General features: G+C 43.3%; 1 protein-coding gene across 2 annotated transcripts in view; it reads left to right on the forward strand.

The window, feature by feature from the left end:
- LOC112247870 (atlastin-1) overlaps window positions 1–16125 on the forward strand; it is a 20891-nt gene extending 4766 nt beyond the window's left edge. The window contains exons 2-15 of one of the 2 annotated variants that reach the window (XM_024416678.2): window positions 1318–1568; window positions 2045–2179; window positions 3506–3610; window positions 4512–4562; window positions 4742–4798; window positions 5320–5412; window positions 6576–6714; window positions 8027–8154; window positions 8418–8474; window positions 8558–8629; window positions 9031–9183; window positions 12926–13204; window positions 13745–13759; window positions 14428–16125. In XM_024416678.2, coding sequence (XP_024272446.1) covers window positions 1318–1568; window positions 2045–2179; window positions 3506–3610; window positions 4512–4562; window positions 4742–4798; window positions 5320–5412; window positions 6576–6714; window positions 8027–8154; window positions 8418–8474; window positions 8558–8629; window positions 9031–9183; window positions 12926–13204; window positions 13745–13759; window positions 14428–14553 — 1661 coding nt within the window. In that variant the 3' untranslated portion in view covers window positions 14554–16125. The remainder of the gene's footprint in view (window positions 1–1317; window positions 1569–2044; window positions 2180–3505; window positions 3611–4511; window positions 4563–4741; window positions 4799–5319; window positions 5413–6575; window positions 6715–8026; window positions 8155–8417; window positions 8475–8557; window positions 8630–9030; window positions 9184–12925; window positions 13205–13744; window positions 13760–14427) is intronic. The other variant, XM_024416680.2, reaches the window with a different exon arrangement.
- The last annotated feature ends 975 nt before the right edge of the window (window positions 16126–17100 follow it).

The raw sequence follows: 17100 nt of genomic DNA on the forward strand, positions 1-17100 counted from the left end.
CTCTCTCTGTCTCTCTCTCTCTGTTTCTGTCTCTCTTTCTGTTTCTGTCTCTCTCTCTCTCTCTCTCTCTCTCTCTCTCTCTCTGTTTCTGTCTCTCTCTCTCTCTCTCTGTTTCTGTCTCTCTCTCTGTTTCTGTTTCTGTCTCTCTCTCTCTCTCTCTCTCTCTGTTTCTGTCTCTCTCTGTTTCTGTCTGTCTCTCTCTCTCTCTGTTTCTGTCTCTCTCTGTCTCTGTCTCTGTCTGTCTGTTTCTGTCTCTCTCTGTTTCTGTCTCTCTCTCTCTGTTTCTGTCTCTCTCTGTTTCTGTCTCTCTCTCTCTCTCTCTGTTTCTGTCTCTGTCTCTCTCTCTCTCTGTTTCTGTCTCTCTCTCTCTCTGTTTCTGTCTCTCTCTCTGTTTCTGTCTCTCTCTCTGTTTCTGTCTCTCTCTCTCTGTTTCTGTCTCTCTCTCTGTTTCTGTCTCTCTCTCTGTTTCTGTCTCTCTCTCTCTGTCTCTCTCTCTCTCTGTTTCTGTCTCTCTCTCTGTTTCTCTCTGTCTCTCTGTCTCTCTCTCTCTGTTTCTGTTTCTCTCTCTCTCTCTGTTTCTCTCTCTCTGTGTCTCTCTCTCTGTGTTTCTCTCTCTCTCTCTCTCTCTGTGTCTCTCTCTCTGTGTCTCTCTCTCTGTCTCTCTCTCTCTGTTTCTCTCTCTGTTTCTCTCTCTCTGTTTCTCTCTGTTTCTCTCTCTCTCTGTTTCTCTCTGTTTCTCTCTCTCTCTCACCGGGGGGGAGATAGCAGATGATACCGATCTGTTAACCACCGGCGGGGGGATTGCAGATGATACCGATCTGTTAACCACCGGCGGGGGAGATTGCCGTTATGGTATTAACAAGCCTTTAACACTACTTGTCATTACGAAAAAGTTATTGACACATCCAGATTTTAATTCAATTCACAACAAACAAACAAAAATGGTGCGCTTTGATGACATCATCTTTCTGCAGTTGATTCCTTCTCCCTCTGGATATTGGCCGTTAAGTCTGTCTCCATTTTCCCTTTAACCCTGAGGAAGGTACTGGGTGCTGAAACATTGGTTCCCCAATATAAATCATTGGAGAGTATTATAGTGTGAGTCAGTGTCCCAAATGACACCCTATTCCCTATTTAGTGCACTACTTTTGAACAGGACCCATAGGGTAGTGCACTATATAGGGCTCTTAGATCTCTGGTCAAAAGTACACTATACTATGTACTACATAGGAAAATAGGGAGTCATTTCAGACGTACTTGAGAGAATTATGGGATGTGCAACATTTTTTAATTTGTACCTCACTTGTCATGTGACAGGGTCCTTCACAGACAAAGCCACCTACGACTGGAGCTCAGAGGAGGAGGAGCCTGATGGAAGGGCGCGGCCCATCCAGGTGCTTGTTGTCAAGGACGACCACACCTTTGAGTTGGACGAGGTGGCGCTGAGTCGGATCCTATTGGCCGAAGAGGTCCACAACAGGGAAGTGGTGGCCATATCTGTGGCCGGGGCGTTCCGCAAGGGCAAGTCCTTCCTCATGGACTTCATGCTGCGTTACATGTACAGCCAGGTGAGTTCAAAGGTCATGCTTGTGTAAATGATGGGGATTGGTAACCTCACTACTCAGCTTGAAATGTCTCCATCCGTGCTTCCGAAATGCTATCTTTTTAGTGGCGAAGTTGGCTAAGATATTAGGAAGGTCACTTGTGTTTGTGAGACAGAGGTCCAGAGATCCAGTCTCTGCGTGAGCTGGTGAGGACGGAAGCAACACTGTTAAATGACGCCTGTCACACCTGGCTTTCGGGATTGTCTTGTGTTCTTATCTCTTGACCCGGCTGTGACCCATCCCTCAGCATGTAAGAGACGGTCTGTAATTAAACGGTGCGACACTGTTGCTGCATTGACATAATGTGATTAAGGTTATGATGCGTCTTACTGTTGTAAAGTTTGTGACTAATATGGTAGCAGCAGGATTGGTCCAAGAAGCTTTGATCTGTGTTGTATTTCTCTCCTGAATTAGTCTGTATCTAATCTAATGGTCCCCAGGCGTCTGAAGAGTGGTTGGGGGAGGCAGAGGCGCCTCTGATAGGGTTCTCCTGGAGGGGTGGATCTGAGAGGGAGACCACCGGCATTCAGATCTGGAGCGAAGTGTTCCTGGTGGACAAGCCAGATGGACGCAAGGTATCAGATCCTCACCTTTGACCTGTATTCAAGGGTGTGCGTCCCAAATGGGCCCCTATTTCCTACATAGTGCACTACTTTAGACCCTATCCCCTACATAGTGCACTACGTTAGACCCTATTCCATACATAGTGCACTACTTTAGACCCTATTCCCTATATAGTGCACTACTTTAGTCCCTATATAGTGCACTACTTTAGAACCTATTCCCTATATAGTGCACTACTTTAGACCCTATTCCCTATATAGTGCACTACTGTAGACCCTATTCCCTATATAGTGCACTACTGTAGACCCTATTCCCTATATAGTGCACTACTGTAGACCCTATTCCCTATATAGTGCACTACTTTAGACCCTATTCCCTATATAGTGCACTACTTTAGACCCTATTCCCTATATAGTGCACTACTTTAGACCCTATTCCCTACATAGTGCACTACTTTAGACCCTAATCCCTACATAGTGCACTACTTTAGACCCTAATCCCTACATAGTGCACTACTTTAGACCCTAACCCCTACATAGTGCACTACTTTAGACCCTAACCCCTACATAGTGCACTACTTTAGACCCTAATCCCTACATAGTGCACTACTTTAGACACTATTCCCTACATAGTGCACTACTTTAGACACTATTCCCTACATAGTGCACTACTTTAGACACTATTCCCTACATAGTGCACTACTTTAGACACTATTCCCTACATAGTGCACTACTTTAGACACTATTCCCTACATAGTGCACTACTTTAGACACTATTCCCTACATAGTGCACTACTTTAGACACTATTCCCTACATAGTGCACTACTTTAGACACTATTCCCTACATAGTGCACTACTTTAGACACTATTCCCTACATAGTGCACTACTTTTGACTCAGAGCCCCATGGGTAGATTCTGTATAACGACTACAGTTAGAGACCCAATCTGTGATATTTACAGATGTTTGTTGGTCCATCTTAATCGGGGATGAGCCCACTCAGCAGAACTCAGTCGGGGTCTGAACTTACTGTTGTGAGTTATAATAGTAGAAAACACCAGGTGTAATTTCTAAATGTGGTTGTGCATCAGCAGGTTTTCTCTTGTTATGTCAGTTACTTAATTAGCTCGTATCATCAACATGTTTTTGATTGGTAAATTAATCTAGCGGCCAGCTATCTAAACCTGTAGTAATTATGCAAATATTTCTCTCCACCCCATGGCAAAATGTGTAGAATGGCAGGAAATTAACTTGTTAATCTTCAGTTTTGTCTCTCCAGTTAAACTGTAATATCATTAACACGGATGAAGAGTTCTGTTCTCCCGTCTCGTCCTTCAGGTGGCTGTTCTACTGATGGACACCCAGGGAACGTTCGACAGCCAGTCAACGTTGAGGGATTCAGCTACTGTGTTTGCACTAAGCACTATGATCAGCTCCATGCAGGTACAAAACAGTGGCTTTGGCCCCTAACGACCCCACTGTCTTAACAGATACAGTGGCTTTGGCCCCTAACGACCCCACTGTCTTAACAGATACAGTGGCTTTGGCCCCTAACGACCCCACTGTCTTAACAGATACAGTGGCTTTGGCCCCTAACGACCCCACTGTCTTAACAGATACAGTGGCTTTGGCCCCTAACGACCCCACTGTCTTAACAGATACAGTGGCTTTGGCCCCTAACGACCTGTCTTAACAGATACTGTCTTAACAGAACAGATACAGTGGCAGTGTCTTAACAGATACAGTGGCTTGGCCCCTAACGACCCCACTGTCTTAACAGATACAGTGGCTTTGGCCCCTAACGACCCCACTGTCTTAACAGATACAGTGGCTTTGGCCCCTAACGACCCCACTGTCTTAACAGATACAGTGGCTTTGGCCCCTAACGACCCCACTGTCTTAACAGATACAGTGGCTTTGGCCCCTAACGACCCCTGTCTTAACTGTCTTAACAGATACAGTGGCTTTGGCCCCTAACGACCCCACTGTCTTAACAGATACAGTGGCTTTGGCCCCTAACGACCCCACTGTCTTAACAGATACAGTGGCTTTGGCCCCTAACGACCCCACTGTCTTAACAGATACAGTGGCTTTGGCCCCTAACGACCCCACTGTCTTAACAGATACAGTGGCTTTGGCCCCCCCTAACGACCCCACTGTCTTAACAGATACAGTGGCTTTGGCCCCTAACGACCCCACTGTCTTAACAGATACAGTGGCTTTGGCCCCTAACGACCCCACTGTCTTTGAACATGAATAATGACATTGTTTAGAGACCTCGACAACGGTAGATCTTCTGTGCCGAAAACATGTTGGAGTAGAAAAGTTGAATCTCGTTTCGCAGGTGTACAACATCTCCCAGAATGTCCAGGAGGATGATCTTCAACACTTGCAGGTACAGTAGAGATTACATCACCTACAATATCACTGAGGTCTTTCCCTGTGGAGACATTCAGATAGATGACGACTCTAAAAATGTGCTGTTTTTCTTCACACTTTTAAAACTCCTGATTGTGATCAATGTTGATTTTGTTGTTGTTCTCTTTCTTCTCCTCTGTCTTTGTTGTTTTGTAGCTCTTCACTGAGTATGGCAGACTTGCTATGGAGGAAACGTTCCTTAAACCATTCCAGGTAGGACGTTCTCTCCTTCCTGTTATTCAGTTTTAGAGGCTTGTGCTTCCAGACTGACCACTGTTATTCAGTTTTAGAGGCTTGTGCATCCAGACTGACCACTGCGCTGACGTTCGTGAAACAGAATGTGAGCTCGCGAGATCAGGGTGGTTTACCGAGGCCGATTCAGTTTACCAGAAGGCTGGTTTAACAAGATGATTCAGTTTACCAGAAGACTGGTTTACCAAGATGATTCAGTTTACCAGAAGGCTGGTTTAACAAGAGGATTCAGTTACCAGAAGGCCGGTTTACCTCAGACTGGTTTACCAAGATGATTCAGTTTACCTCAGGCTGGTTTAACAAGATGATTCAGTTTACCAGAAGGCCGGTTTACCTCAGGCTGGTTTAACAAGGCTGATTCACCAGAGCAGGAATGATTTAGGTCCTATTTACTTTGGTAGCTTCTTGCTGTCAGAGACTTTCCTTGCTAATGCTTTGCCACTGCGCCGTAACTTAGTGAAGCCATGTCTGTACTGTTCCAGTCCATGATATTCCTGGTCCGGGACTGGAGTTTTCCCTACGAGTTCGGCTACGGGCAGGAAGGAGGCATGAAGTTCCTGGAGAAAAGACTCAAGGTCAGAGGTCACTGATGAACAATGATTATAGTGGTTCACATAAAGATAACAACAACAAGAGTTATGTTTACACCGTGTCATTACCAGAAACTAAAAGGCTGCTATTTATGCGACATGATCATGTCAGTTATAATAATGATAATGGTGATAATGGTAATGATGATAATACCGATACTGATAATAATGATACTGATAATACCGATTATGGTAATAATGACAATGGTAATGATGATAATACTGATACCGATAATAATGATACTGATAATACCGATGGTGATAATGGTAATGATGATAATACCGATACTGATAATAATGATACTGATAATACCGATGGTGATAATGGTAATGATGATAATACCGATAATGATAATGGTGATACTGGTCATGATAATACCGATAATGATAATGGTGATAATGTAAACGATGATAATACCGATACTGATAATAATGATACTGATAATACCGATAATGATAATGGTGCTAATGGTAATGATGATAATACCTATACCGATAATGATAGTGGTGATAATGGTAATGATGATAATACCGATACCGATAATAATGATACTGATAATACCGATGGTGATAATGGTAATGATAATAATGATACTGATAATAATGATACTGATAATACCGATAATGATAATGTTGATAATGGTAATGATGATACCTATTATGGTAATAATGGTAATGATGATAATACTGATACTGATAATGATACTGATAATACCGATAATGGCAATAATGATAATGGTAATGATGATAATACTGGTAATGATAATGGTAATGATGACAATAATAATAATGATGACAATAATGGTAATGATGACAATAATAATGATAATGATGCTAATAATGATAATAATGATGATAATAATGATGATGATCATAATAGAAATAAAGATGATTATTATAATAATGATGATAAAATTAATAACGATTATAATAACAATGATTATAATGATTTAAATGATAATGATAATAGTAATATAAGAAGACACTTTAATCCAAACAAACATACAGATCCCTCTAATCCTCTGCAGGAATTGAACCCATGACCTTGGATGTGGTAGCAGTACCCTATTACCAACTGAGCTTGTGTTTGTGGTTATGTGGTTGTGTGTCTGTGGTTGACTGTTTGTGTCTGTGGTTCTGTGTTGTAGATCTCAGAGAACCAACATGAGGAGCTGCAGAACGTCCGTAAACACATCCACTCCTGCTTCACCAACATCTCCTGCTTCCTGATGCCCCACCCCGGACTCAAAGTGGCCACCAACCCCAACTTCGACGGCAGACTCAAAGGTACAATACATATGTTGTCATCTTGGTGGTCTTCAAACAAACACAACACACTTTGTGATGACAAAACAACAGACTAATCCCATTGATGAATTTAAACACAACAGACTAATCCCATTGATGCATTTAAACACAACAGACTAATCCCATTGATGCATTTAAACACAACAGACTAATCCCATTGATGAATTTAAACACAACAGACTAATCCCATTGATGCATTTAAACACAACAGACTAATCCCATTGATGCATTTAAACACAACAGACTAATCCCATTGATGAATTAAAACACAACAGACTAATCCCATTGATGAATTAAAACACAACTGTAATGCCCGGGGTGTAGTGGAGGAAGGAGTCAGACGCAGGAGACAGAGAGTTCAGAGTAGCGCTACTTCTTTATACACCGACCAGGTGAAAACAGACGTCACTCAAAACAAATACCCCAAAACACAGGGGATTAAAAACAACTCCAAAACACAGGGGATTAAAAACAACTCCAAAACACAGGGGATTAAAAACAAAACCCCAAAACACAGGGGATTAAAAACAACCCCAAAACACAGGGGATTAAAAACAACCCCAAAACACAGGGGATTAAAAACAACCCCAAAACACAGGGGATTAAAAACAACCGTGACATACATGCGTGTACACATAAAACGATCCCGCACACCCAGCAGGCGGGCCGGCTGGCTAATAAAACCCAACTAATAAACCTAATTAACAACAGGTGTAACTAATAAACAGACAAGGAGGGGTAGGAAAAGATCAGTGGCAGCTAGTAGGCCGATGACGACGACGACCGCCGAGCGCCACCCGAACGGGAAGGGGAGCCACCTTCGGTAGGAGTCGTGACGACAACAGACTAATCCCATTGATGAATTTAATGCACACAGCACACTATAGTTTGAGGCGGCAGGTAGCCTAGTGCTTAAAGCGTTGTGCCACTAACCGAAAGGTTGTTGGATCGAATCCCTGAGCTGACAAGGTAAAAATCTGTCGTTCTGCCCCTGAACAAGGCTATTAACCCACTGTTCCCCGGCTAGGCCGTCATTGTAAATATGAATTTGTTCTTCTCTAACTTGCCTAGTTAAACAAAGGTAAATAATAATTAAAGTTCATTTGATGCGATTTCATTTTACAGGAACATGACTGAAATTGTCACATGACAGGAAGTGTGTTTTTGTTTAGTCCTCCTACTTGGTTAATGCAAAGGGTCGCTGGTTCAAGCCCAGCTCGAGGCAGGCAACATGGTTACGTACCTACCCTACCCCTTTTCCTAATCTCACTTCTCCCTAACCCGTGTGCAGAGATCGACCGTGAGTTCATCAACAACCTGCAGATCCTGGTCCCGTGGCTGCTGAGTCCCAAGAACCTGGATGTCAAGGAGATCAACGGCAGCAACATCACCTGCAGAGGCCTGCTGGAGTACTTCAAGGTCCTGGGGGGTCTTCGATTTTTAGCCTGGTCCCAGATCTGTTTGTAAGTCCTCTGGTTGTTGTCAGAAGTTAACAAGACAGCACAAACAGATCTGGGACCAGGCTACTCAAATTTGGTACGGTTAAACAATGTGCATCAACCAATATTCACAATGGAGTGAATGCTTCAACCAACCAGTGAAAATAATGATATTGAAATTGTTGTTAAGTAATGTAGGTGTTTGTTGATGACGATTTCCCCCCTCCCACCACCACCACCCAGGCATACATCAAAATCTACCAGGGGGAGGAGCTGCCACACCCGAAATCCATGCTGCAGGTACCAATGTCTTGTGTTGTATCTTCCTTCCATCATTATAATGCGTTATTACCTGATGAATATAACCGTGTGGTGTTCCTCAGGCCACAGCAGAGGCCAACAACCTGGCAGCAGTGGCCGCAGCCAGGGACCTGTACAACAAGAAGATGGAGCAGGTGACAAGGCAGGACTTATCTGGGCTTATCTCCGATTATAATGCTGCTGAGACCTGCTGTTGTCCTGAGACCTGCTGTTGTCCTGAGACCTGCTGTTGTCCTGAGACCTGCTGTTGTCCTGAGACCTGCTGTTGTCCTGAGACCTGCTGTTGTCCTGAGACCTGCTGTTGTCCTGAGACCTGCTGTTGTCCTGAGACCTACTGTTGTCCACCCCTCCCCCGACCAATAGTCATTCTCCTGAAGAGTGAATTCTCAATTTCCCCCCTTCCTCCTCCTCTCTCCCATCCATTCCTCCTCCTCTCTCCCATTCATCCTCCTCTTCCTCTTTCTCCTCCTCCTCCTCTCTCCCCTCCATTCCTCCTCCTCCTCTCTCCCCTCCATTTCTCCTCCTCTCTCCCCAGGTGTGTGGTGGGGACCGGCCCTTCCTGGCCCCAGCAGAGCTCCAGGCCAGACACAGTGACATCAGAGAGGAAGCCCTCCAGGTGTTTCGGGGGGTCAAGAAGATGGGAGGGGAGGAGTTCAGCCGACGGTACCTGCTACAGCTGGAGGGAGAGGTATGTCACAGGAAGCACAGGTGGGATCTGAACCCCCTGTCTCTCTCTCGGGAAACCAACATCTTTCTTATAACCATTAACCCAATAGGAAATTCCCACTTTGGTGGTCTGTCACAGGTGGAATCTGAATCCCTGTCTTCCGTTTGGGTTGTTGGGATAGCTCTCTACCTACTTTCCTCACCTTTGACCATTTGTTTTTTAACAAAACTGTTCAAGCTCGTTCAAGTTCCTGGCAGAGCGTTGATGGACAGCAATCTTCAAGTCACGCAATATCTAAGTAATTTATTCCTTAGCCACTCCACTGTAGCTTTGACCGTGTGCTTCGTTGTCATGCTGAAAGGTGAACTTCCGGCCCCGTCTCAACTTTCTCGCAGAGAGGGCAGCAGCTTTTCCTCAAGGACTTTTCTATACATTGCTACATTCATTTCCTGTTCTATCCTGATCAGAAACTTCTCCATAACATGGTGTTGCCACCACCATGCTTCACAGTAGGGATGGTGTTCATTGAGTGATGTGCCATGTTGGATTTGCACCAAACGTGACGCTTTGCATTTAGGCCAAAAGGTTCAGTTCTTGTTTCTTCATACCACTAAACTTTTTGCCATATAGCTAAAGTGTTGTTTTTTAAATTTTAGTTTCATCCTTCAAACAGGATTCAAGGTAGGCTTTCTTGAGTAATGGCTTTCTTCTGGCCACGCTACTATAATTGGCAGACATTGTTGTCACGTGCACACTGTGACCAGTCGTGGAAATAAAAGCCTGGCCTTAACACAACGCAACACAACACAACTTTGTCCTGGAATTCTTTTGAACGCTCCTTGGTGCTCATGGTTGAAGTGTTTGCTTTGCAATTCACTACCCAGCAGAGGGAACCTTCTTCTTCTTTGGTATTATGGCGGTCAGCAAGCAAACAAGATGTTATAACCCTGTTTCCCATTAGAACTTCCCCACTAATAGAAGGGAACCTACAGGAACTGCTGAATATATCCTGAAATCATGTAAATCACTCAAATGTAATACAGATGGATGGTAATTCACTTGGTGTGTGAAGGTGATTGGTAAAAGTGATTGGTGAAGGTGATTGGTAAAGGTGATTGGTGAAGGTGATTGGTGAAGGTGATTGGTGAAGGTGATTGGTGAAGGTGATTGGTGAAGGTGATTGGTGAAGGTGATTGGTGAAGGTGATTGGTGAAGGTGAGGGTGATTGGTGAAGGTGAGGGTGATTGGTGAAGGTGAGGGTGATTGGTGAAGGTGAGGGTGATTGGTAAAAGTGATTGGTGAAGGTGATTGGTGAAGGTGAGGGTGATTGGTGAAGGTGAGGGTGATTGGTGAAGGTGAGGTGATTGGTGAAGGTGAGGGTGATTGGTGAGGGTGATTGGTGAATTGGTGAGGGTGATTGGTGAGGGTGATTGGTGAATTGGTGAGGGTGATTGGTGAAGGTGATTGGTGAAGGTGATTGGTGAAGGTGATTGATGATTGGTGAAGGTGATTGGTGAAGGTGATTGGTGAAGGTGATTGGTGAAGGTGATTGGTGAAGGTGATTGGTGAAGGTGATTGGTAAAAGTGATTGGTGAAGGTGATTTGGTAAAAGTGATTGGTAAAAGATTGGTGAGGTGAGGGTGATTGGTGAATTGGTAAAAGTGATTGGTGAAGGTGATTGGTGAAGGTGATTGGTAAAAGTGATTGGTGAAGGTGATTGGTGAAGGTGATGGTGATTGGTGAAGGTGATTGGTGAAGGTGATTGGTGAAGGTGATTGGTGAAGGTGATTGGTGAAGGTGATTGGTGAAGGTGATTGGTTACACCCAAGCTAATTTAGGACTGCTATTACAATATTACAAGGGGGTGGACACTTATCCAACCAAGGTATTTATGTTTGTTTTTTATTGATATAAATAAATCTGAATATGTTTTTCACTTGGAAGTTGTCGGGCAGGATGTGTAGATCAATGACAAAAATAATATATTTTAATGCATTTCAATTTTGGTCTGTAAACCAACAAAAGGGGGAATATTTAGAAAATGGGTGTAGACCTTGGATAGGCGCTGGAAACATTCGGGGCAGTTCGCTGGAAACAGATTAAGTTTATCTTGGACTATAAAGCATTTTTAAATGGAGATTCTCTAGAGTTATCTTTTTCGTCTGGGTTTAGGGCTCGATTCAATCTGTAGCGCTGAAGAGCCGTGCTTACAGTGCGATTTAGAAATTTTAAAGGCGGAGTCTGTGTACAAACACCTGTAACAGTCATCAATATGCAGATGACACTGTTTTGTATGCTATTGGCCCTACGGCTGACCAGGCTGGGCTTCTGGATCAACAATAAATGTATGTTTTAAGTTCGTTAAGAAGCTAAGAGTTACGGTAGGCTTATTCTATAGAAATAGATCCTTCCCTAAACAGCAGGAAGTAGATTGTAAGTCAACCTTCCTTGCCAGTTCTTTACGATGGTGACATCATTAATGGGAATGCAGCAGTCACTCGTCTTAAACTGATGGATGCCATCAACCATAACACAATCTTTTTTCATCACAAGGGACAGTTTTAATACTCCTCACTGCTTCCTGTATGAGAACGTTTGTCTGGTTCTCATTAATGTCCTGTCGATCACTTCATTACGCCTTCTTTGTTTACAAAGCTCTACAGCACAAGCTTCCGACTTAACCCCACTACGTTGTTGAAGTATAAATACACGAATTACCAAACACTTTCACAGGGTTGGTTTGAACTCTCGAGGTTCCTCAGGTCTCCACTGAATTGTGTAGATACCGTCAATGGGATTTATCTGTTAATTGAATGATTTGAATATTCTTTCAGTTTTGAAGTGGGCCCACTTCTGGAACAATCTACAGATCTCATTAAAATGGGATGTTCTGGTGCCGCACAGGTAGTTAAAGTGTTTGAGAACCTAGTAGCTGAGAAATGTAACTTCTTTTTTTTTTGTGTGTATATTTCAACATGTGTAGTTTTAAATGTGTAGATATTGTATGTGTATTGTGTTTCACAGGGCTCACCTGGAAATGAGACCCTCTGTCTCAATGTTGACTTCCTGTTGAAATAAAAGGTCTAATATGTAAATAAAATAAAGACTACGGGTCAATCGGAAATGACCTTTTTTTAAAATTAGAATTCTGCTGTAGCGCGGATCTTCAGAACAGATTGAATGGACCCTGTCACGAGAATTTTCAATCCCGATGATGATAACTCAACAATCACAATAGCTTTGACAAATTCCCAGAGGTTGTAAGGCCCTGGTTAATATAATAATTAAGACAACATCCCAGTCTGCAATAGATCAATACGTTATATCAGAGAGTACTCTGACTTCATAATGAGAACACAATCCTTTTTATCACACACACACACACACACACACTCACATCAGTAGAAACTCTACCTTTCTTTAGGTGGGCTGTATTTTCTTCACAATACTAACACATAGTTTCTCATTATCTTCTGCAAGCCTAGCCATTCCTAACAGTTACTCCCCTACCTAGATCACAAGTCGACAGTTCAGTTGGCCTTGACTGTCTCAACTATACCCAGCTCATATTGCGAAATAGTAACACAATGGCCTAGTCACACACATTATTAAACTATGACTCTAACACATTTCATACAATTATGATTTCAGGGTGGAATACTTTAGTCATTACTTTAAACATATAAATTCCTTCATCAGACCCCCCCCCCTTATTTCTAGAGTAACACAGTGGTAAATCCCCATATAACCAACTCTGTTCCAGGTGGACGAGGTGTTCAACCAGTACATCAAGCACAACGACTCCAAGAACATCTTCCACGCCGCCCGCACCCCGGCCACGCTGTTCGTGGTGATCTTCATCATGTACGTGGCGGCGGGGATCACTGGCTTCGTGGGGGTTGACATCATCGCCAGCGTGTGTAATATGATACTGGGCCTGACGTTGATCACCCTGTGTACTTGGGCCTACATACGCTACTCTGGGGAGTACCGAGAGCTGGGTCAGGTCATCGACCAGGTGGCTGGAGCACTCTGGGACCAGGTAAGTCCCCACACCTGGGCTATGCCCAAATTCTAAATTTGTATTTTATTCAATATTTTAGTGAATAGCCAGGGGTATGGTGTCCATTTTTAGGATATCCTCAGTCTCATACCTCACCACATCCATTGTGTTAAATCTCACTCCTTCTTGAAGGAATTGACTCAAAGGAGGAAAAGGAATGACTCAAGGAAGGTTTGAGGCTGAGGATGTCCTAAAATGGACATGGTACATGCGCTCTATGACAATGTGCGTTATCATATCGATGTGTGTACCATAAAGTGATTCAAAGTTTATGGACTCCTAAACCAGAAGGATCCTCACAGTTTTAACTAGAGATGTTGTGTATAAGTAAGTGTGAGAGCATCTAAACCACTAGGTGGCGACATAACACATTTTACTGTGTTGAACAATCTGGAAATAATTGCAACGTGTTGTCTTTAAGAGTTTGAGCTGAAGACAACATTTCAAACATGTAAATATTTTATATTACATTTAATTTGTCTAAGACCTGTGTTTTTGTTTTTCTATGTTCTGCACCAGGGAAGCACAAATGAGGTGAGTGGGGAGTTGTGTTCTCAATCAGTCAGCGTTAGGCCATAGAGATAAAAAGAGAACTCCAGATGGATAGAACTAGTTTATCCATAATGGCACAGATACTAAGATAAGTCCTCTTTCTTCTCCAACTCTATGGTATAGGCTCACTGAATGTATCAGTCCATCTCTATGGTGTAGGCCTACTGGATGTATCAGTCCATCTCTATGGTGTAGGCCTACTGGATGTATCAGTCCATCTCTATGGTGTAGGCCTACTGGATGTATCAGTCCATCTCTATGGTGTAGGCCTACTGGATGTATCAGTCCATCTCTATGGTATAGGCCTACTGGATGTATCAGTCCATCTCTATGGTATAGGCCTACTGGATGTATCAGTCCATCTCTATGGTATAGGCCTACTGGATGTATCAGTCCATCTCTATGGTGTAGGCCTACTGGATGTATCAATAACTATATCCATCTTGAGCATTCCAATATTGGTTAGTCTGAAATGCACCCTCTTCCTCTCCTGTTGTTCGCAGGTTCTGTAGAAGGCTAAATGTTGCCTAGGAAGTACTGTTTCTGTATCTAGACACATTTTGGACCAACGATCTTGAGCATTCAGACAATGATTTATTTAAATGCCCTCTCTTCTTGGCCAGTTACGATCCCTCTTCTCATTTCTCCAGGCGCTGTATAAGCTGTATAACGCTGCAGCCAATCACGGGCACCTGTACCACCATGCGTTCTCTGGTCCCCAGGCCCGCGAAGAGGGGGCGGAGGCCCCCGAGAAACCCACCAGGATGAGGAACTGACTGGGTGACCTGATTGGCTAGAGCACAGCAGGGACTGCTGGGTACCTCCTTAAGTAGCATGATGGACAGAGAGGAGGCGGCGTGGGAAGCATCCTCATCCGCAGGGCACTCTTTTACTATGGTATTGGCTGGAACAGTCCAGCGACGCGTTCACTATTTTAAATCCAAATGTGGACAATTGTAATGACCCAGAGGCAGTGGCACAAGCTCCCTTTGAACTGGGGTTGATGCCCTATCAACAATGGGGATTTTCACTTATCATTGTCCTTCATTTGGAGAACATAGGGTGGCAGTAGAGTCATTTTATAGTTTACGGCACATTTAATTGTCTTGCGTCAGATTGCGTGCCGAACGGCTGTCTGCAACTTGGTAGTTTGGCGACGCGTTCCCCTTTTAGAAAAACGATGCCATCTGTCGTCTGAAGACAATCCTGTTGATTTTCACGAATAGGAGTTCACCTGATTATGCCGTTTTTGAGGAGAGAGGTTTAATCGAAGTTGACCTCTGACCTCTGTCCTTGTAACTGACTGGTGGTCCATGTATATTGATGTTTGATCGAGTTTAGTGTTTTTATCTAAGAAACGTCCCAAATGAGGTGGCAGGTAGCCTAGTGGTTAGAGCGTTGGACTAGTAACTGGAAGGTTGCAAGTTCAAACCCCCGAGCTGACAAGGTACAGATCTGTCATTCTGCCCCTGAACAGGCAGTTAACCCACTGTTCCTAGGCCGTCATTGAAAATAAGAATTTGTTCTTAACTGACTTGCCTAGTTAAATAAAGATAAAAAATAAAAGGAATAGGGTCCCTTTTGGTTAAGCATCTTTGCGTAAAATATACACATTTTCATCCGCATGGTAAATCGTTAGTGTCTACCATTTTAGGCTCTCCAGTCTCATCTCCAGTCTGGTATATTTGTCACATGTTTAGGGCTTGTACTTACTTATCCTGGCACTTTAAAAGGAAAACTCCACCCAAAGACTAATCTTTTGGTATCCGTTTCATTAGTTCACTGTTGACATAGTCCTAAAAAAAATGTTTTGCTTATCAACGATCACATTTTCAAAATATATAACTTTAAAAACACAGGGATGATATCTGTATTTCATCATACGGGGGATGTTTGTTTGTTAGTTATTGAATCTATGGGTACTGTGTGCCAATATAGTGCATCTACAGTTTCGTGCAGCCATTGTCTTCCTTCGTATGTGGCTGCCACTAGTTTACATGACGTCAGAGCGTCATACTGTGCACACAGAATTAAATATATGTTATTGTATCTCAAAATGGTCACAAATTTAGACTGGAAAGGAATTCACTGGCGGGGGACATGATAGTTGTAATTTAAGTAGTGGAAATACTCCCCAACATTGAGTTAGTTACGGGAGAGTTCAGTAGACATGAACCAGAGTGTAATTTGTGATGTGTTCAAAGAGCCTTCAAGTAATGCCACAGGTAGAGAATGATTCTCAACAGTTCAAAGTTCACACTATCTATTATATGTATCTATCACTTCATATTGGTCTGCTTCCTGCTCAGTTTTGGTAAATAAATACATTTCAAAAAACAGAAATTGTATGATCCTTTGAATTGGTGTGTGACCTTTTTTTTTGTGGGTGGAGGGATGGCTGGGGAAAACAGATGTTTGTCCATTGTACAGAAGAGAGAGAGAGACCATTGTTGTTGGTACACATGGACTGTTCTAGCAAAGCACTGGAACACACAGAATCCGTTCTAGAATGAGTTTACTGGTCATTTGTCTAGGAAGCCTGGTTATGAAATATCTTCATGGTTTGTACAGTCTTGCCAACTCCTGTAGTCCTCGTCATGCCGCTGTGACCATTGTGTCGTCTTGCCAACTACTAACGTTTGGGATAGACGTCCATACATCTCCCCTCTATACTTCTTTAGGCGATCTGTCTGTCTGGACTACTGCATGGTAAAGATAAAAGGAAGCTGCCCTAGAGGGGGTAAACCCACAACACAGGTTGTTGATAACTGTTGATTTTCTGATTTCATTAGATTCTCCAGTACTTTAGTATACTTTATAGCCCAGTAGTTCTGAAAAGTAGAGCCCACGAGCCAAAAGTACTGTCACCCTAACCCTTTATAGCCCAGTAGTTCTGAAAAGCAGAGCCCACGAGCCAAAAGTACTGTCACCCTAACCCTTTATAGCCCAGTAGTACTTTTGGCTCGTGGGCTCTGCTTTCAGAACTACTGGGCTATAAAGGGTTAGGGGTGACAGTGGGCTCGTGGGTTTCTGCTTTCAGAACTACTGGGCTATAAAAGGGTTAGGGTGACAGTACTTTTGGCTCGTGGGCTCTGCTTTTCAGAACTGTCACCCTAACCCTTTATAGCCCAGTAGTTCTGAAAAGTAGAGCCCACGAGCCAAAAGTGCTGTCACCCTAACCCTTTATAGCCCAGTAGTTCTGAAAAGTAGAGCCCACGAGCCAAAAGTACTGTCACCCTAACCCTTTATAGCCCAGTAGTTCTGAAAAGTAGAGCCCACGAGCCAAAAGTACATTGTCATGTACAGTATGTGCACCACGTCAT

The sequence above is a fragment of the Oncorhynchus tshawytscha genome, linkage group LG08 (assembly GCF_018296145.1).
Source record: "Oncorhynchus tshawytscha isolate Ot180627B linkage group LG08, Otsh_v2.0, whole genome shotgun sequence".
In the NCBI taxonomy this organism is placed as follows: Eukaryota; Metazoa; Chordata; class Actinopteri; order Salmoniformes; family Salmonidae; genus Oncorhynchus; species Oncorhynchus tshawytscha.